The sequence below is a fragment of the Channa argus genome, chromosome 14 (genome assembly GCF_033026475.1).
Source record: "Channa argus isolate prfri chromosome 14, Channa argus male v1.0, whole genome shotgun sequence".
NCBI classification, from domain to species: domain Eukaryota; kingdom Metazoa; phylum Chordata; class Actinopteri; order Anabantiformes; family Channidae; genus Channa; species Channa argus.
Window position 1 is genome coordinate 10,196,403 of NC_090210.1, and position 18,736 is coordinate 10,215,138.

Below are 18,736 nucleotides of genomic sequence, written 5' to 3' on the forward strand. Positions count from 1 at the left end.
GGGACCAGCAAAAATATCTGGTTTGTGATAAAGCTGTCATTTCAGAGGCACAAAATGCTCCTGCATTTTTAAACGAAGTGCAAGAGGACCTTTACAAATGATCTAGAATGACAATTCTTAATTCATTATTGTTGCACCAAGGAATACATTTATTCTGACAACAGAGAAATGATCAGATCAAGAGTTTACATTCCTAAGATGTTCCTGTTGTGTATTTTAATAGTGATTTTATTCAGATAAATTATTTCTGATCAGGCCAGCCAATTTCATTAGAGGTGGTTACATGATGCATATTTAGTTTGATTGGGTTTTAGCCTGACTATCTGTGGATATGTGGGTCGGTTTAAACACAGCTCTTGTCATGGCACGTGGAGTTCACCTTCAAACAATCGTTACGCAGGAAGCCGCCATGACGTTCGCCAATTGGCGCGAGTTAGCCTTAGATGCCAAACCCAGAATTAGATTCTTGGAAAAGGTAAAACTGTTTTCCTGCAGGTATGCGTTTCACTTTATATTAACCTGAACATTACATCCACCCTAACCAGGCGCGTCTGCTGTTTCTTAGACCCTAACCACATCTTAAATAAATGTACAGACGAATGGGAGGCGGGAGTAAGGAAGTGACGTGACGTGTTCGTGTCCTCCGTATAACAGCGTGGTGGCCAAGGGCAGCCCAGTTTCACCGGCAGAACTACAGCACATAGTCAAGGAAGCAGGAAGGAGCGGAGCCGCGTGTTAAAGCCTGTCTCAGGAGAAGCTAGGTGGGCTAAACTGTGTTAACGTGAAGGTGAGAGTTTTATCTGTAACACACAGCTAAATGACAGCTAGCCATAATAATCCAAACGGAACTGGAGCAGTGTTGAATCTTATTTTACTGTTTAACTTCCGATTTTGCCACTTCTTTGTGAAAGAACATAAGCCCCCGTTTTTATTTGGAGCGCATGTTAATAATGGAATTATATCGAATGTTTAACGCTACTGCTTTAAATAATTATATTTTTGTACTAGGGCGAATGGCTTGCTGTAGCAGGTCATCCAGACAGCGTGCAGAGGTTACGCCAACTGTCAGTTGGAACCACGTTTCCTCCTCACTTTTGTAACGTTAACTGCCGGTAGCGTCGTTTGTCGTGTTGCTAATGCAACAACGGCGCCATTACGCGGAACGCCGCTAGTCACGTTGAGCCAGTCTGCAGCCTAGGGAGCTGTGCCACTGTCGCAGTACTGCAAGCTTCTTGGCGCTGCCCGGTCGGGGGTAACATTACAATATCTGTTTTCTGACCTTGACACTGCTGCACACATAAGATTACACGTTGCATCAATATCTGGAGGTGTGACCTTCAGGCTCAACAATAACCGGTTTTAAGTAATCAACCCCAACTTTCCCACGTTTAAGTGAAGGCAAAGCCAAAATATCACTCAGATTTTCTAGTCTCATAACAGAGGATGGGAACGACAATTGGTAATGACATTGAGATCTTCATGTTCAGACTGGCAGCAAATGAATTTGACACACCTTGACTGTTGGTTCTAACTTGTCTTTCTCCTAAGATGTCAAAGATTATTAACCCTAATTGCATTTGCCTTGGGCATAAAAAATCTTGTACAAGCCAAATAAATTGTCTGCTTCTCTGTTTGACTGCGGGCTCACTTTCCCATGAGCTACTTGGAGTTTTTCAACAGTGTGACTCTCACATGCTTTGTGCCCCTAACCCCTCTCATTTTTCTCTACCTCCCTTTTTACTTCAACATGCAGTTTCAGTTGAAGTTCTGCTTGGCAAGGGTTTTAAACTGATTGTCAGGTATTTTAATTTACTTTTCTAGGGAAAACTTGCAGGTATTTCTCCTCAGGTCTTACTGTAACAGGAAGCAAAATATCTTATCAGTAATTAGTTATTATTGTACCTAAAATAAAGAGGTCACATCCTTTGACTAAAAGGTAAAACTACAAATCATTTCATGACATGATGACAAATTGCATGACTTGCTGAGCAGTTTGTTTAGGAGTATAGACAAACAGCTCTATAGTATAGTAAGTATGTGTGTACTGAGGGCTCATCACCATAATAACTGTTAGTATGCCTATGGCAAAAGTATTTATTGTTGCAGTAACTGGTAATAATGTTAAGGTGTAACTTGTTTTGTAAATGAAAATAGGTGAATGATTGTCTCAGCATTTTAGAATAAGTGCATGTGACTTTGATAATGGTGTCCTTGTTGGTTTTATTCTATAACAAAGGGTGACTAACTGATTCAGTAATTTTCATTTTTTTTATTTTTTGTTTTATATGATTTTTCACCCACTTCTGTGGCTTTCAACTGAGTTCGCAGTAGGTTTGTAATGTTAGAAGAGCGCTTCTTGCTATAGCCTCAGTAATTTATTTATTGAAACAATGGGTGTCGTTTCTTTCCAAAGTGACTTATGAGGAAGTTTTGCAATATATTGGGCTCTGGAAACTAGAGATTAATTCACTGTTCACACACACTGGTAATTGTCAGCAGGCCTGTGGAGCCCTTGAACTTGAACTAACACCTGTTCTTTTGCAGCACCTTTCATGCGTTTTGCTTTCTGAAGTTTATGCATTTCGATCAGTTTGTTTTATTTTTATAAATGACCTTTAATGCATGTGTTGAAGTTGACCAGACCATGCTGTCCTTTATGCAGTATGAATTCCAATTCACAGTTGCATGTGTCATCCCCTTAAGGGTGTGACTCAAATTTGCTCTATCTGTTCCATACATGTGCCTTTAAGAAAAAAATTAAAGGAAGATAAATGTTGTGACTCTTAATCTAGGTTCAGGAAGTGGACCTAATCAAGGACTTAAAGCACATGCTATCACTTTGTAGTTGGATGGTTTGTTTAGTGTTTTGGCTGTACATGTGCATTATTTTATTTTGGTAATATAAATCTGAACTACAGGGTTAGGTAATCTGATTAAGTTATTAGCTCAGCTAAGGCCTGGTATGTTTGGTATGTAAGATTATAGACCTGGCTCTCCCCACCTTTTACATAGCAATTGGCGTTACAAAGCATCAAAGCATGACCTGATACCATTATCAATATTATTCATAAACTGCCAAACTTGGTAATGTCCTTCAGAACTTGTATAGTGCTGTTTCAATAGCCAGTCCTGAGTGTCTGAGGACAGGTCATGCTCTAAAGTTAGCTGTAATTCACAATGCCTAGAATAGCCAGTGTTTTCCAGCTACTCTGCTATGGTGTGGCAAGGTTCCATCATGTCTGTGCCCTCATTTTACTCTGAAATACACTTTGAGTACAAGGTTAGACTTTTTACCTTTGCTGTTGGGAGTTCAGAAAGGCTTTGGCTCCGGTAATTGGCACAGAGCTGTCTCTGCCTGTGGGTTTGTGTCCCCTTAGGATTTGTGCACACAAGCTCTCCTCATACAATGTCCAGTTTACAATTTCCTCCTACTTGAGATTGAAAATTTGCCTAGCTGTGTGTGGGTGAGAGCACTCAGACAGATAATTGCATCTGCTTGACAGAACTGGGTGCATGATTGCTTGATATAAAAAATGCTGTTAGGTGTTCTTGGAAATGCATATTCTTACCATATTTTATTTGGCTTATGAATGAACATGATTGCAACAGTCAGCAAAATATATCCAGTCACTCTGTTGCTGTCGTGCATGCATTGTTGCAGACCTAGTTTGACCTTGTGCTGTCTCTAACAACCTTATGTGGGTTTTTATTTTTATTTACTTTGAGCAGAAATACTGCAGATCTTCCCACCATTGAAATTTTTGTGAATGAGGACCATGTTTTTCCAGAGTGTGTCGTCATTTTAGTAGAAGAGCTGTAGTTTTGTATTTCCAGGCTAGAAAAAAAGAACTCAGATTTTGTAGGAAGTGTGCGTGGCTCAGGAGGTACTGGTTGCCTTTTTTTCTTTTCCTTACTGACATTGCTAACATACATTTATTTTGACCAACATGACCCAGACTCTGAAGACTGAATTAAAAAAAATGTCTGTGGCCACTCTGTGGCATTTTGAGTGACCCCTGTAAGGATGATAAAGTGCACATCTCTGTACTACAAAGCAGTGGATTATAAAGAAAATATACTCAAAGCTTGCATTTCACGTCTTGTTTTTCCGTTAAGTTGAGTTGTTTTGTTTGGCTGGTGATTTAAACTTAACCTATTGGAAAGCTTTTTTCTCCTGGGTATGGAGGCATAGTCTGTGCTGACCTGTGCAGGACACTGCTCTTTTGTGCTTAGATACAGAGCCTTCTTTCTAATCAATGGCAAAAGAAACCCCACAGATATTCAAACAAAAGGTGGGATGTGTTCTTTGGATACCCTGTTATTCCCAGTAATGAAACCATAACAGATACAACTTGTTCAAACAAAGGAACTGAACTCCTCAAACATTCTACCTTGTGTTAAGGTGTTTGGTGTTCAAAACTTTTTTTTGTGGACTGTACAGTTTCAACTATCAATTCTGCAGTGTTTAAGTCTGATTGTATTGTTTGCTTCTTTTTAGAACCACGTGAGGCAGAAATGGATCAGGCAAGGTCAACAATATCTAAAATTGTAAGTATTTTAACTAGCATTACAACCTAAATCCTCTAAACAAGTGTTTGCTTTAAAAAGGATCCCTTAATAGGATATTACCAGCTCTGAAATTACTTATTAGAAATACCCATCATTTTAGTTTTTCCCATGGTTACAAACACTTCAACCAAACTATGCTAAGTAATTGTTTGCTTGGGGAACCCAGGAAATGTTATGTACTCACTTGAAATTAAAGTATTATGTTTGGATCTTCTTTTGAATTCCTTTAACTACATATTGTTTTAAAAAATATTTAAAAATGCAATTTTAATAACCAAAAGATTGGCAATTTTGAGTCACCAGGTTTAAAAATAATATTTGGCTGGAGTTTATGCACTTTTTACCTAAAGTCTTGCAAGTTAGAAGCAGAGGTAAACTCACAAAAGTGAAATGAAACTAAACTCTTTTGGGAGTTAATTCATTGTGTTGATTCAAAAAGAAACAAAACCACAAGTCGGAATATAAACGGTATGCTCTGTGGCATGGTGAAAATTTAGTGTCTGCCAAAAATCAATCACAGGTCTGAAAACTACCAGGTGTGCAGTTTTCCACAAAGAATGCATTCACGACAAAAAACATTAAATCCAACTGTAGCTGCTTAAAACATCGCTGCAAATGTCAATTCTGATGGGCATCTAGAAGTTCTGGGATCTCCACCCAGATTGCAAATAATTTACATGAATTAATGGGCTAACCCAAATACCAAAGCAGTGCATGCAAGGCATTTACATTTATTACTTTGCTTGATGGCTTGGTTAGTAACTTTGTTAAAATGTTAGACAATTAACAATTTTTACAAGTAAAAGACACGCCAGGAGAAACTGGTGTGTCACAAAAGAGGTGGATGCAATTTTTCGACAGCATTTTTTTTTAGTCTTATTCTAATCAAATAGGTTCTAACAAAGTGTTTAACATATTAAAATTATTAACTACAATTTATAACCTTTATCTTGAAAGGTGTATTTAAAAACAAAGGATTTATTTTTCTTGTTCATACCTATAATACACATTTTATCTTGTCCTGTATTTTGCTTTTACTATAACAAAAATTACAGGAAATAGATGGCAAAGAAATTGCTGACATACACACTCCCCACCAGAAGGAAAGGATGGACTCCTGTTGTCTCCTATGCCTGCTTCTGATGAGTTTAAAGTAACAAAACAAAATGGTTTTGCACATGGCTAACTAGCCAGTGTCTTTTAAAGTACTCTTATGATGAATTTTAGAACCATGAGCCCTCTATCTAAATGGTGTAAACATGAATGTGGAATTGATCATTATGTCAAATAAAATATTGTGAACTACACTAATTTGTAACTGTCCAGATAATTTTTTTTCTTAAACCCTGCATTTTCCTTTTATTTCAGTTTAATGGGGAGCCACACTCCTACACACGTTTCAACTTGACCCAGAACATGGAAGGAGACAACACCCAGGTAGAGATGAAGCTATCATCTGACGCGGATGAGGAAGTTGAGGGAAATGGAGTAGGAGAACACCTCAATCACACCTGCAAACCCCGTGTGGCTCAAAAGTCTGGACGTACACCCAAGAACCTCTGCTTCATTGGGGCCACAATCTTCCTCATCTTTATCATTGGTAAGAGGGAGTATAACTCAGAAATAAAATGCAAGTCTTATTGTAACTGTTAGTTTCTGGTTCTTCTGGTCCTCCTTTAAACCACTGCTTCATTTAGGGTACTTGATTGGCTACTTGGTTCATCGGAAGAAAGACTCTGTTCCTATCAGTTCAGCCTCTGTCCTGCCTTTGGAAAACACTGTTGTCCATGAGATGGGTGCAGCACCCCTCATGGACTGGGATGATGTAAAAAGGCTCCTTGCTGAAAAAATTAAAGTCAAGACTTTTGACTCTACCTTCAGGTAATCAGGAACACTGCACACTGCCTGTAGAATCAGCTAAACAGTGAAAGGACTATTCTTTGAAAATGTCTTTTAAAATTGTACTTCTTCCCCCCATAGTGAGTTCGGAAGCGCTGGCCATCAAGCAGGTTCTAGTGGTGATGAAAGTCTGGCGAATAAAGTTCTTAGGAAATTTAAAGAATTTGCCATGACCACCTGGACTGACGAGCACTTTATTAAGGTTCAAGACCCCCCAACTTCAGGAAAACCCAACAGAATTTTTTTCCAAAGTGAGGATTACAGTGCAGATGGTTTCCTGTCCTACAGTGCCACAGGGACAGTAACGGTAATCTACACACAAGTAGAAATAAAAAAAAATAACATGAAAACAAATTTCTAACCCCCCCTCTTTTTTTTCCTTTTTTTTTTTTTCTTAATAGGGTGCAGTGGTTTATGCACATTATGGGCGGGAGTTTGACCTCACTGCGCTAACTGAGAGGAACATCGAGCTAAAAGGCAGGGTTGTGCTGGTCAGAGCTGGTAGGATTAGCTTTGCTGAGAAGGTGAGTGGTTTTGTAAGTGTGCCTCTTAATGATTAAAGTTGCGTATCACATTTTCAAGAGGGGATTCAATAAGACACTGCACTTCAGCTCCTAACTTTGCATATTTCAGTATTGGTTATTGCTTTTGTTAGGAATGTCCTTAAGAATTCATATTAATGCTTGGAAATAGAAGCATTCCAGTCACAGTTAATGGTTTATGGATGATTATAGAAACATTTATGCTATAAAGATGGACTTGAAGTGTTTTATTTTATTTTTATTTTTGGGGGCAGACTGAGTTTTGCTAAGAATTGGAGTTGAAATTGATGTAAAATATGAACAATTACCAACCTTTTTTTTTTTTTTTTGCCGAGTGTAACAAGTAACCTTATTACCTTATTTCATTTGCAGGTAGCAAATGCAGCCAAAAAGAATGCTGCTGCTGTGTTGATCTACCCAGACTCGAATGAAGAAATGACCCCACTCTTTGGACACGTAAGTGTGGACAGTTGAGGAACATAATGTTTAATGTGTAAACATCAAGTTTGTTCAGTGTACTAGTATCAGATGAATAAACTGTAAGGTAGTTAATATTCTAAGGCTGTTTGGGGTTATAAGTAAATGTAAATAAACACATTTGCATTTAATAATTAAAACACGTGCTTTGTAGGTTATTTTTGAGGACACAAATGCATGTAATGTAAACATAAGTAAGCCTTAAGGGGGGTTACAATTACAATACCAAAATAATTTCTACACATTACACACACTTATTTTTTTATTTTTTTATTTTTTTAGGTCCACATGGGTTTGGGGGATCCCTACACCCCAGGCTTTCCCTCCTTCAATCACACCCAGTTCCCTCCTGTTCAGTCTTCAGGCCTGCCAACAATCTTGGCCCAGACTATCTCAAAAAGTACAGCTACCAAAATTCTGGGGTATGGCTCAAATGCTTTGTCTACTGGAATCAAATATCTTGCACTGTAATTTTCTCTGTAATTTCTTACGTAGCCTTAATGTTTAACTGTGTCCCACAGGAAGCTGAATGGACAGGCTATGCTTGACTCATGGGGCAGTTTTGGCAGACTGGGAGACATCAATGACAATATTACTGTGGAGGTTAATAACGTCCTTACTGAGAAAAAGATAAACAATGTCTTCGGTGTCATAAAGGGCTTTGTGGATGCAGGTACAATGAGATACTCTGAGAAAGTCAGTCTAATTAAATGCAACTTGTCTTTTCACTGTCATAATTTTCTATTTATATTTTAAAGATCGGTATATGGTTATTGGTGCCCAGAGGGATGCATGGGGTCCAGGATTTGCTGCTTCAACTGTTGGTACCAGTGTCCTTGTTAATTTGGCACGCGCCATCTCAGATATGGTGAAAAATGGTACGACTCTAGCTATTGTTGATGTTAAGATTTGAATGTATAATTGTGTAAGATGGTTAGTATACATAGATTGGATGTACACTTAATATCTGTATCAGATCTTAATAAATGTCACAGACAACCTAAATTAATCTTTTGCTTTCTGCCAATTGAAGACTCTGCTATTATTAACTTATGTTCATTATCCCCTTTGACAGATGGATTCAAGCCAAGGAGGAGCATTATTTTTGCTAGCTGGAGTGCTGGTGAATATGGGAGCATTGGTGCCACCGAGTGGTTGGAGGTGAGAACTGCATAAAGGATGAAATAGATTTTCTTGATGAGCTGCTTTTATCAAATAATGTTGCGTATGTATAAAAATAAATACAATTATTTTTTTTTATTAGGGATATCTGTCATCTTTGAGCTTGAAAGCCTTTTCGTATGTCAACTTGGATGGAATTGTAACAGGTATTTATTGTCACGGTTGGACATTCACAATGTCAGTAGATATATTGCTAAAGGGTTTGCTTGTGTTGATAAGGTCGTAGAATTGCCTAAATACAGTTTTCTTTAGTTTTATGGACTCTTGGCTTAGTTTTCACCTCAGTGTTTACCTCAAGTCCTGAAACTTTGCTGTTTTGATTCACACTTACTGCTGTGTCATATTTGAACTGAACAGGCAGCTGTTCATTTGAAAAGTGCATGCTCCATATCAAACAACGAAACCTGACAAACTAGATGTCTGAACACAGTGGAGTGTTTAGGAGCTATAAATCATTTTTATATTAAATAAAATCTGTTGTCTTCTCTAGGTTCGGCAGGATTTAAAGTAGCAGCAAGTCCATTAATGCACAGCCTGGTTAGAAGCACAATGAAAGAGGTAAATCCTCAGCAAGGGTACTTCAACAGATACACACAGACATTGAATACAAGCTTGCTGTATTGTTTATACTTCATAATAATTCAAAATACCAATTCAGAAGTCATTGTACATACATGGTTGTTTCCTCCGCAGGTCAGCAACCTAAACACTGGTGCTTCCATCTTTTCTCGATTAACAGACAACAACTGGGAATCAAATGTGTAAGTCCGACCAGGATGTTGTGTTCACAACGTCGGTGTCTATAAACCTCCACGACACCTAAAGTTTTGTCTATAATTTACATAACTAAAACATATGGACTACCTCATGTTTGGAAAAGTTCATTATTTGATTTGATGATTTCTAATTTTCTAGGTTGGAGCCTTTAAAGTTGGATAATGCTGCGTATCCTTTCCTCACTTTTTCTGGAATTCCCTCAATCTCATTTAGATTCTCTGATAATTCTGTAAGTAGTAAAAGTTAAATCTTTTTGAACCGATGCCCATTACCCCACACAGCCTTTTCCTTGTAGCTTGAAATGTAGCTCTTATAACTTGCACTCAATTATTTTCTGCTTTAGGACTACCCATACTTTGGGACAACACTGGACACCCTGGACAAGCTGACCCAGGTGACAGGCAACAAAGTTTCTCAACTGACTCAAATAGCAGCCCAGTTTGCAGGTCAAATAGTGTTGCGCCTGGTCCACGATCATCTGTTGCAGATGGACCTGGCAAAGTATGATAAGGTCATACGTACTCATTTGGCTCAGATCAATTTGAGATTCAAGAATCTGCAGAATGTGAGTGCCCAATTTTGATTTTGCAAACTGAGCTTGTATAAATTCAGGACACAAATTAAACTCTGAATGCAATGTGTGCTTCCAGACGAACCCTCAATTTCCCAAGAACCTAACAATGAAGTGGTTGATGTCAGCTTCTGGCTCTTACAGCCGCGCCTCTCGCGGCATGGCATCAGTCATCCTGAACAGCAACCTGGAGGACGTTGAGATGTGCCGTGTCATCAATGACCGCATCATGACTGTAAGATTTCTACAGTTAGGCCTATAATTAAGATGTGCACTCTACATTTAAAAAAAGCTTTTAAAGGTTATTGAGTTTGGGATCAATATTAAGCTGTCTATCTCGCAGCATTACTCTTTTCATTCACTCTCACTCCTGTCAGACTCCTGTCATGTTGGCCACAGCTGTTTTTATTAAACTCTCTTGTAAACATGAGTGTACACTAGCTTCTCTTTACCAGACCGATGACCCAATTTGAGACATAGTGGGGGATTGGGGTAAGCTAGCTACGGAGATGAAACTAATATCTAGACATATTTGGTCAAATGTGTAGCTTAAATGTACAGTATCTGTACGGTTACTTGGTAATCTGTGGGCTTCACAGCTTGCTGTCACATCACTTATCCTTGTTTCTGCAGGTGGAAAGGAACTTCCTGTCACCCTACGTGTCTCCCAGAGAGAGTCCTTTCCGTCACATCCTGTTTGGCTCTGGCTCCCACACACTTCAAGGTCTGTTAGACCACTTAGATGCCCTGAGGTCTAACAAGCCTGAAGCAGACTTCGCCCTCTTCCAAACCCAGTTTGCTCTTGCAACCTGGACCATTCAAGGCTGTGCCAACTCACTGGCAGGGGATATCTGGTCTTTGGATAATGAAATTTGAATTCCTCCTTCTGTTTGGCCTCCCTAAACAGGTGGCAGTTTGAAAACCAATAGGCTTTTACTGTTGCAGGTGCACAGCTTTAGAAATTGACCCAATTCAAAAAATTGTAAAGTAAAATGTTTCTAAATTGATACCAACATTGTATAATCACCCGTGTTCAATAATTTAACATTTCAAAGATAAGCTGTCACATCATCCTTTTTCCTAAAAAGTCTTCATAAAATTAAATGGTAATGATCAAATGTGATTCTTAATGCACTGAGTGCTTTGGTGCTAATGCCAACAATCAAATGCTAACGTTATGTTCCATAACTACATGTTTAGTGGTACTCAATGAAGAGGAAGGTAGTGTAAGTGATGCTACTTTCAGCTCAGTATCAGACACTTGTTTTCCAGCTCATAATGACACAAACAGCAGACTGAATTGTTTACCATAGTTACTATTCAAAACTACTAGTATTTTCACTGCTGCTGTAAGCTGAGCTGGTTTATGTTAGTGGTTTTAATTTCATACTGTGCTGAAATCTGCAAATTTATTTATCGGGGGTTCAGACATTGCAGAATGGACTAAAGATCATTTAGACACTTAGAAAAGTTGTAACATGCAACAATTATGGGGATGGAAATTTAATTGTCTGACATGGAAGCAAATGCCTTTCCAAAACCAAGGGTTGGGATCTCTAACAATGTGGCACTGAAAGAGAAACCATAAGTCTATTTATTATTTATTTATCAGTGGCAGGGTTCACTATAAATAGTTTTTTATTGCCTTTTATAAAATGTAATTATCGGGAGCAGTGCCTTCCATAATTATGACAGTTATACTGTCGAAATGACAAAAGCAGCATCTGCTAATAGAAGTGTACATGTGTACTGATGGCCAGCAATAAAACTCAACAATTAGGTACTGGTCAGCTCTCAATTTATTTACATTTTTTTTTAACTGACACTGGGCTAGGATTTAGCAAGACCACATCACATGAAATGGCTGGCAGTATTCAGAGCACCTGAATGTGTGGTCCCTTGGTACATGTACACTTCTAATCCAGACAGCATTATCGGGAGCAGTGTCTTCCACAATGTGAAACAGAAGGTAGTTTTTGCCTACCAGTGTGTATTTGTATCGGAGGCAGTGTCCTCCATATTTCACTGTAGGGTGGAATTTTTTTTTAATTATCGGGAACAGTGTTTCCCATAATGTGTGTACATAAACATTACATTGCTCAATAATACACTTTTACATCAATAGATCCCTTTTGTGTTTCCTCCCACACACAATACAACCTGTAGCTTCTGCTCTCATCTGAAAGCTAGTAATTTTAAAGTGTGATCAAATGCTTTCTCATGTATTACTAGCAAGTTTTTTTTTGTTTTTGTTTTTTTTTTTCTCTCCAGTTATGTTTTGGGATAGATGTAAATGTTTGGGTCTACTGAGGTTAGAGCAGTGAGTTTCTTTTTGAAAGTGCATTCTGTGTTCATTCAATCTTTGAGATTCCCTTGTGCCTTTTTGTTTCGTTGCTGCAGTTGTAGAACTGAGTTTCTATATACATATACATGACAGTTTTGAGATGGTGTGTATTTGGCTCTTTTTGTTTAGTTGACTTAATTCCTATTGTCTGCTAGAATCAAATTACTTGTGTAAAGGTCTGTTACGTTGCATCACATTTAAAGTTACAGAATGAACAGTGACAAGACAAATGTAAATGGATTTAAAAACGTCAGTGACTGTTGCAGTAGTTGATGTGGTCCTCTTCAGCTAATAAGTCATTTATCCTTTTTATTAAATTTGTTGTTAAAAACCAGTCAGTGTAATGCCTCCATATAAATCTTGATCTGTTTTAGTTCAATAGCAACTTAATAATTTAGCCATCTCTCATACATTCATAGTTTCACAGATCAGCTTAAACAGTCAAACTATCAGGAGCCATGTTGGAGGTTTGATTTCTATTATTGGCAGCCGCTAACCGCTGTATGGAAAGGAATTGATCAAATTTGCTGTCTTCATTAGGATAACGTGCAAAATTGGTTTCTATTCAGAGGGCTTTCAAAATGGTGACAACCAGTATTTAAAAATAAAAAAACAAATGTGGAAATTGTTACAATAACAATGTTACCCTCCAACCCCCCAACTGTATACATGTTTTCTTTGTTTATGCTGCAATAAACAATCACTTTACAACTGCAGAATCATGATTAAATTCTTTCCCTTTCGGTTGTTCCCTTTCAGGGGTCGCCACAGCGAATCATGTGCCTCTATTTAACTCTGTCCTCTGCATCCTCTTCTCTCACACCAACTAACTTCATGTCCTCTCTCACTACATCCATAAATCTCCTCTTTGGTCTTCCTCTAGAAGAATCATGGTTAAATTGATGATTTACATATGTATCTGCTTTATCACCAGTTAAAGTCCTACACTGAAGTACAATTTTGAGGTATTTGTACTTTGTTTTTATGCTACTTATACTACAGCAACAAATAAAGGACCGTGTTAATTGTTTAAAATATGAATATAATCAACACTGTTAATTGCTAGTGCAAAGTCACAAGCTACCTAGCAGTTTGAAGCAATGAAGATTTATTGTTACCAACAGTAACACTGAAGTGCAGAACACAGATAATACATTCTACATAGAATAGTTTAAGCAACCTCTTAAATGCAATCATTTTACTTGTAACTGAGTATTTTTAAACTCCTGCATTAATATTTTACTTACATTACCGGAGTATTTCTTACACCACTGGACCTCGCACCTTAAGTGCATGACATTCCCAGGAGACAGATGTCGTGACATCGTTTGATCAGATGATGGAGACAAAGTAAAACGTATGTTTTAATTCAAGATTAACCTTTCCCATGGTTTTAATTGGGTAATTCCTGAAGTAATAGTTTGTATAACTAGGAGGTAGTCATTAAAGGAAACCAAACATTTACTTGTCAAAAGCCTTGGGGGGGGGGTCTGTTTGAGGGGAGTTATTTCTCATATTACATTCTTTAATAAACTGATGATAGACCGACATCTAGGCTTTTGTCTTCTCGGCTTATCCTGTGAGTTCAGGGTCACCACTGTGGATCATTGTGTTGATTTGGCACAGTTTTTACATGGGATGCCCTTCCTGACCCAACCCTCCCCAATTTCTACCAGGCTTGGACCAGCACTGCACAGCTGGGAATGGGCTGCTGGGGGTACAGTGTCTCGCCTAGAGACACTTCAACATATAGCCAGGACTGGGGATTGAGGCACTGACCCTGTGGTCCGTGGACGACTGCCCTACCAACTGAGCTACAGCCGCCCCAAAAAGAGTACCAATGATAACTTTACTAATCTGCTCTAATTGGAAAGTTGGGTTAGACAGCAACTTCATATTTTAAATTGCATGTATTTATATGTATTATAGAAACAAAAGCACTAAATTCTGTCTGTAGAGGCTGTGGTCAAGTTTGGCAATTTTGCTAAATTGTGGTATGTTTCTTTAAGAGTGGGCTGACAGTCTGAATGTCCATCAGAGATGAAAGACAAACTAAGACTTGTCACTTCACTGCTGATTCACGCTACAACAAACAAACTTGAGGATTCAAAAAACGTTTTCCAAGTTAAAATGAAACTGATGAAGAAAAAACTAAGAGTTGTGCAAATCCTACCAGCAAAAATATGTCATTAGCCTATAACAAGAATAAGACAGATAAAAAAATCATCTCAGTTATGTGACCAGTGATGTACATAAACACAAGAATAACATCCGGTAGTTTTACTTTAAACTATAGTTGTTTACAATACTTACTATAGTTACTTATGGGTTAAAATATAATTAAATGTATATACTTAGGTTTACATAAAAAAACTACATTTGGTTTTCTATTTTAGCTGTACAATTATCTTTTCTGCATGCCCCCCCTCCTCTTTTTTAACAACAACTTCTAATACTACTACTATTATTAATAATATAAAAATCCGATATTTAGTAACTTCGTTTGCAGCTAAGTCCAGTTTGTTTTCTTCGAATAGAGTGATCCATCCTGAGTTCCACAGACGATCTTTGTGTTGCACAAAGCCCCTGACGCCAGCAGCCTAAGTGCTCAAACTACGAGTGTGTTTTCGGGCAGTACTGCAGTGCAAGTACCATTCAGCAGACACTGGTGCCACTTCGATTCAGTTTCATCTTCACTCACGTCGCGATCGAAGCCCTGAAGGGGTCAGAGATGTGAACTTGTAGCCGGTTAATTGAAAGCGGCCAAACGTACCGGAACAGGAGGTGACAGCAGGTGACGGGAGCTGCGAGCGACAGGTAGGCGCACTCACAGTAAAGAGGAATATGAACACGCTGCATCCAGTCGTTTCTGTGCCAAAATGTTGGCTCTGCATGCTAAAGTTAAGACTCCAACTATCAATATGTGGGATAACCACCTGTCACAGGGGCACAGTGCTATGCTAGTTGATGAGGTGCATGGCGGGAAGGAGCCAACAGGTGAGAGCTGCTGTCACTGCCTCTTGTTAAGCACAGCCACAGCGCTTTGTTAAACAACCGTAGGCACTGATGGAGCTCACACTAGCCGTAGAACCTTGGCGTGAAGTAGTTGCGAAGCACAGTACACGTGTCTCAGGGTCCCCTGACCAGCAGGTCCCCCAGGTTTCAATATTTTGAGTTTTAGTCATTTCAAAGTTTTTTTTTTTTAAATGTTTTTTTCCTCAGGGAAGACTTTTTAACCTGGCCCACTAAAACAAACAAAATAGGATGCAAATATAAAAAAATATTAATGGCTGAATACCAATTAGCTGCTTTGGTTTTAAGGTCCTGGCATTGCTGGCTCCACCAGTGTTGCTTCTCTTAGTCACACCTGTGCTTTTACTACTATTCTTCAAAATGCTGTGAAATGAAAAAAATGTCACATATAACTTTAGCTGCAAAACCTGACATGTCAAAGTACTTTGCCTGTTTCTCCTTTTGCGAACGGTATAAATACGACTAGCATAAGTAGCTTATGCATCCAAGCTACTTATGTATTTTTTTTTGAGTTTTCATCACACTTGACCATTAAAGAGACCACAAGAATAAATGCATATTCTGAGTTTTTTTTAGTTGTTGTAAATTTAATAAGATCAGCATATCATTTTATATTTTATTATTCTGCATGGCTCCATATCTTTAATCTCTCTCTTTCTCACTTACACACACACACACACCTGACAGACACACCTGGTGTGAGATACTAGGCCTGAGGGCAGCAGAACAAAGCTCTCCGGTCTGCAAATTTAAGCTCAGCTGGGCCCAACCTCCCTAAATCCCACAAAACAGACACTCACATACTCATCCTCATGAGTTACAACAAGCACTAGGATTGGTAGCAGCTGCTGGTACTCTATTTTATGTTCCTCAAAAGAGAAACTCTTTATCCTTTTCTGTGCTATCACACACACACACACACACACACACACACACACACACACACACACACACACACACACACACACGCCGAGCTTGCCGTAATAATCATTATCTGTAGATCTATGAGGAGTGCTCTAGTTTTATGTGTAACATTACGTAAGCCATTTGCACATAACACATTATTTTATTTGTATTGTAATGGTTGCTGGTGTTTGACTGTAAAATCAACTCTGTCCTGTTATGGGGTAAAGTCCAGGCAAGTTTTGTACAAATGCTGGCCACTGCAAGCTAAAACATTTAATGTTTGCATGATAAATCTAGGCTAAGTGAGGTTAAGGCTAAGTCTAACACAATATAGCAATCAGCTAGGACTGTAGGTATTAATTAAATTACAATTTATTTAGTCAACAACTTCTCATAGTGTCACTTGTCTGATCAGTAGTGAAATAGTTTACTGTCATTGTAAACTAAGCAGCTCTAATCAGAAAGTTTGGGCATTTTCCTCAAATATCAACTGTAAAACAGAACATAAATATTCAGTTAGAAGATTATTGGATATAATAAAAGTTCAGGATGCAACTGACTGGAATCATGCTTCTGTAAAGTACCGACTTTGAGTGAGACAATAAATTCTTAACCACAATTATGGTTGTAATGATTTGGAAATATGAATATACATAGTTCAATATATTCCCAGATGAGTCCTAACTTGGGGGTCTAAGAGTTGTGTAGAAAGATATATACTGCTGTTCAGTCAGTAGAAGAGAGTATGAGTTTGTGTATATATATCTTACCCAAGCCCTGACCCTTCACATAATGATAGATTTGGCTAAAACATCTTCCACTTTTTACAGGCAGTAGCTTGTGAATATAAATCAGGGTCATTTACGGTGGATATGAACAAACGGCTTTCAATGGATCGTGACTGTTTTTACAATGATTCTAATTCAAGCATCGACTTATGTTAAAATGATAGCCCACCTCTTTTAGAAACAAGTTTGTTTTATCTCAGCTGTTTTGATTTGTATTGTATTCTTTGGAAGAATTTAGCTCCTATACTTGCACAACATTCTGTTAGTTACTAAACCAGTAGGATGAGGGTGGAAGTCCTGTGGCATAATGCAAAACATCCAGTCATACTCTACTAACTGAAGACTGCTTTTGGGACAAATACACATGAGACATTTTTACTTACCTTATGATTCATATAAGGGGTCAACAGTAGATTATGTATTTTTTAATCAGGTTTACCTGCACGCTCGAGACATGGACACATACGTATTGAACCTGTTTTGTTTGTTAAATATTTTGAATTTGCAAAGCAGTTTTACTCATAACACTTTTTCTTTATCACATTTTCATATTCAGTCAGTGTCATTACTCGGCAATAGCCCAATTTGTAGCATAATTTAAGGTTTTATCACAAGTGAAACAATAGGACCTTTGATTAAGACTGATGTGAAAGCTTTGCTCCCCGTAATCGGATCAGACTTTTTTGTATTTTATTTTGTATTACTATCTTGTTTAAAACTACTTTTATACTGACGTAGTATATGGAAAATGTGAAGTTTTAAATTATTATTGTTCAATATTCAATTTTAGGCTGAATTGATAGTAAGCTTTAAAGATTTAGCTTCACATTTAAAGAATGCTGACACAACTGGTAGGTAAATTCTGTTCTTCAAGTAATCATGCCACAGTGGCAGAAAAGAAATAGCTGTACGTGATCTATGTAGTTATAGGTGTAATGCTGTATGTATCAAAATGGATGCAAAATGCTTCTTGCTAAAAAATAGTGTAGTAATTGAGTCTTTGAAAATTATGTTTGAATAGGATGCTGCAGCATGTTTGAGTGTTGCACCACTTTCCTGTACGGTTAAAATGATGACTTGATGACTCAGAGCAATTCAAGCTTTATTTTATACTGCAACTAAGTAATTAAGATTGACGGTCGGGGAGAAGATAATTGAGATGGTCAATGCCAAGATGTTTTCCTGGAAGAGAGGTGTCTTTTATTAACTGCATAGTTTAGCATGATCATGTATGATTATGATCAGTGTCATTCAGGATTTGCAACCGTTTGATTAAATTCTTTCTTATACAGTTTCTTTCCACTTTTTTTAGCCTTTGGTTGTAGTTTTATTCTGTGGTTGAGCTGGTGTCTTAGTAGCTGATATATGTTCTTATACAGCACTTGTTGATAAAACTGGATCCACGGTTAGTAGTGGCATGAGTGTCATGGAGACCTTTTGGCACTGTTTACGAGGTCCTGGTAAACCTATATAATGGAATTCAAAACACTCCTTTTGGTGAGCAGTGTGCATGTTGACTTCATCATTTGGGGGAATCAGCATGAATGAAAGGCTTTTCTGTTGGCCGTGGAGTTCATGAATCAGCAGTGACTCTGCAGTGGAAACAATAATAGATGTAGACGTTCTATTCAGCCTCATGAGTTTTGTT

General features: G+C 38.0%; 2 protein-coding genes across 9 annotated transcripts in view; both read left to right on the top strand.

The window, feature by feature from the left end:
- Nucleotides 1–626: 626 nt before the first annotated feature.
- tfr1a (transferrin receptor 1a) lies at nucleotides 627–13,080 on the top strand. 2 transcript variants are annotated; one of them, XM_067475815.1, is made up of 19 exons: nucleotides 696–787; nucleotides 4,499–4,548; nucleotides 5,625–5,722; nucleotides 5,938–6,169; nucleotides 6,267–6,450; nucleotides 6,550–6,775; nucleotides 6,870–6,992; nucleotides 7,383–7,466; nucleotides 7,770–7,909; nucleotides 8,009–8,160; nucleotides 8,246–8,365; nucleotides 8,563–8,648; nucleotides 8,752–8,815; nucleotides 9,160–9,227; nucleotides 9,363–9,430; nucleotides 9,585–9,675; nucleotides 9,790–10,011; nucleotides 10,097–10,252; nucleotides 10,651–13,080. In XM_067475815.1, the coding sequence occupies exons 3-19, from the start codon at nucleotides 5,699–5,701 to the stop codon at nucleotides 10,891–10,893; spliced, it is 2,283 nt and encodes a 760-aa protein (XP_067331916.1). In that variant the 5' UTR covers nucleotides 696–787; nucleotides 4,499–4,548; nucleotides 5,625–5,698; the 3' UTR covers nucleotides 10,894–13,080. The 2 variants fall into 2 exon arrangements, with proteins under 2 accessions (XP_067331915.1, XP_067331916.1); XM_067475814.1 differs by lacking the exon at nucleotides 5,625–5,722 and having other exon boundaries at nucleotides 627–787.
- Nucleotides 13,081–14,944: 1,864 nt separating this feature from the next.
- Nucleotides 14,945–18,736, top strand: part of tnk2b (tyrosine kinase, non-receptor, 2b) — a 44,807-nt gene continuing 41,015 nt past the window's right edge. For 5 of the 7 annotated variants that reach the window (XM_067475795.1, XM_067475802.1, XM_067475807.1 and 2 more), the window contains exon 1: nucleotides 14,946–15,178. The gene's annotated coding sequence lies outside the window, so the exon portion shown is untranslated. Of the gene's footprint in view, nucleotides 15,179–18,736 lie in introns of all 7 variants that reach the window. The other 2 variants (XM_067475800.1, XM_067475804.1) reach the window with 2 other exon arrangements.

Coding starts and splice junctions, on each gene's coding strand:
- tfr1a (XM_067475814.1), top strand. CDS start 4,516: ATGGATCAGGCAAGGTCAACAATATCTAAAATT. Junction 6,776..6,869: donor GTGCCACAGGGACAGTAACG/GTAATCTACACA, acceptor TTTTCTTAATAG/GGTGCAGTGGTTTATGCACA. Junction 6,993..7,382: donor GGATTAGCTTTGCTGAGAAG/GTGAGTGGTTTT, acceptor TTTCATTTGCAG/GTAGCAAATGCAGCCAAAAA.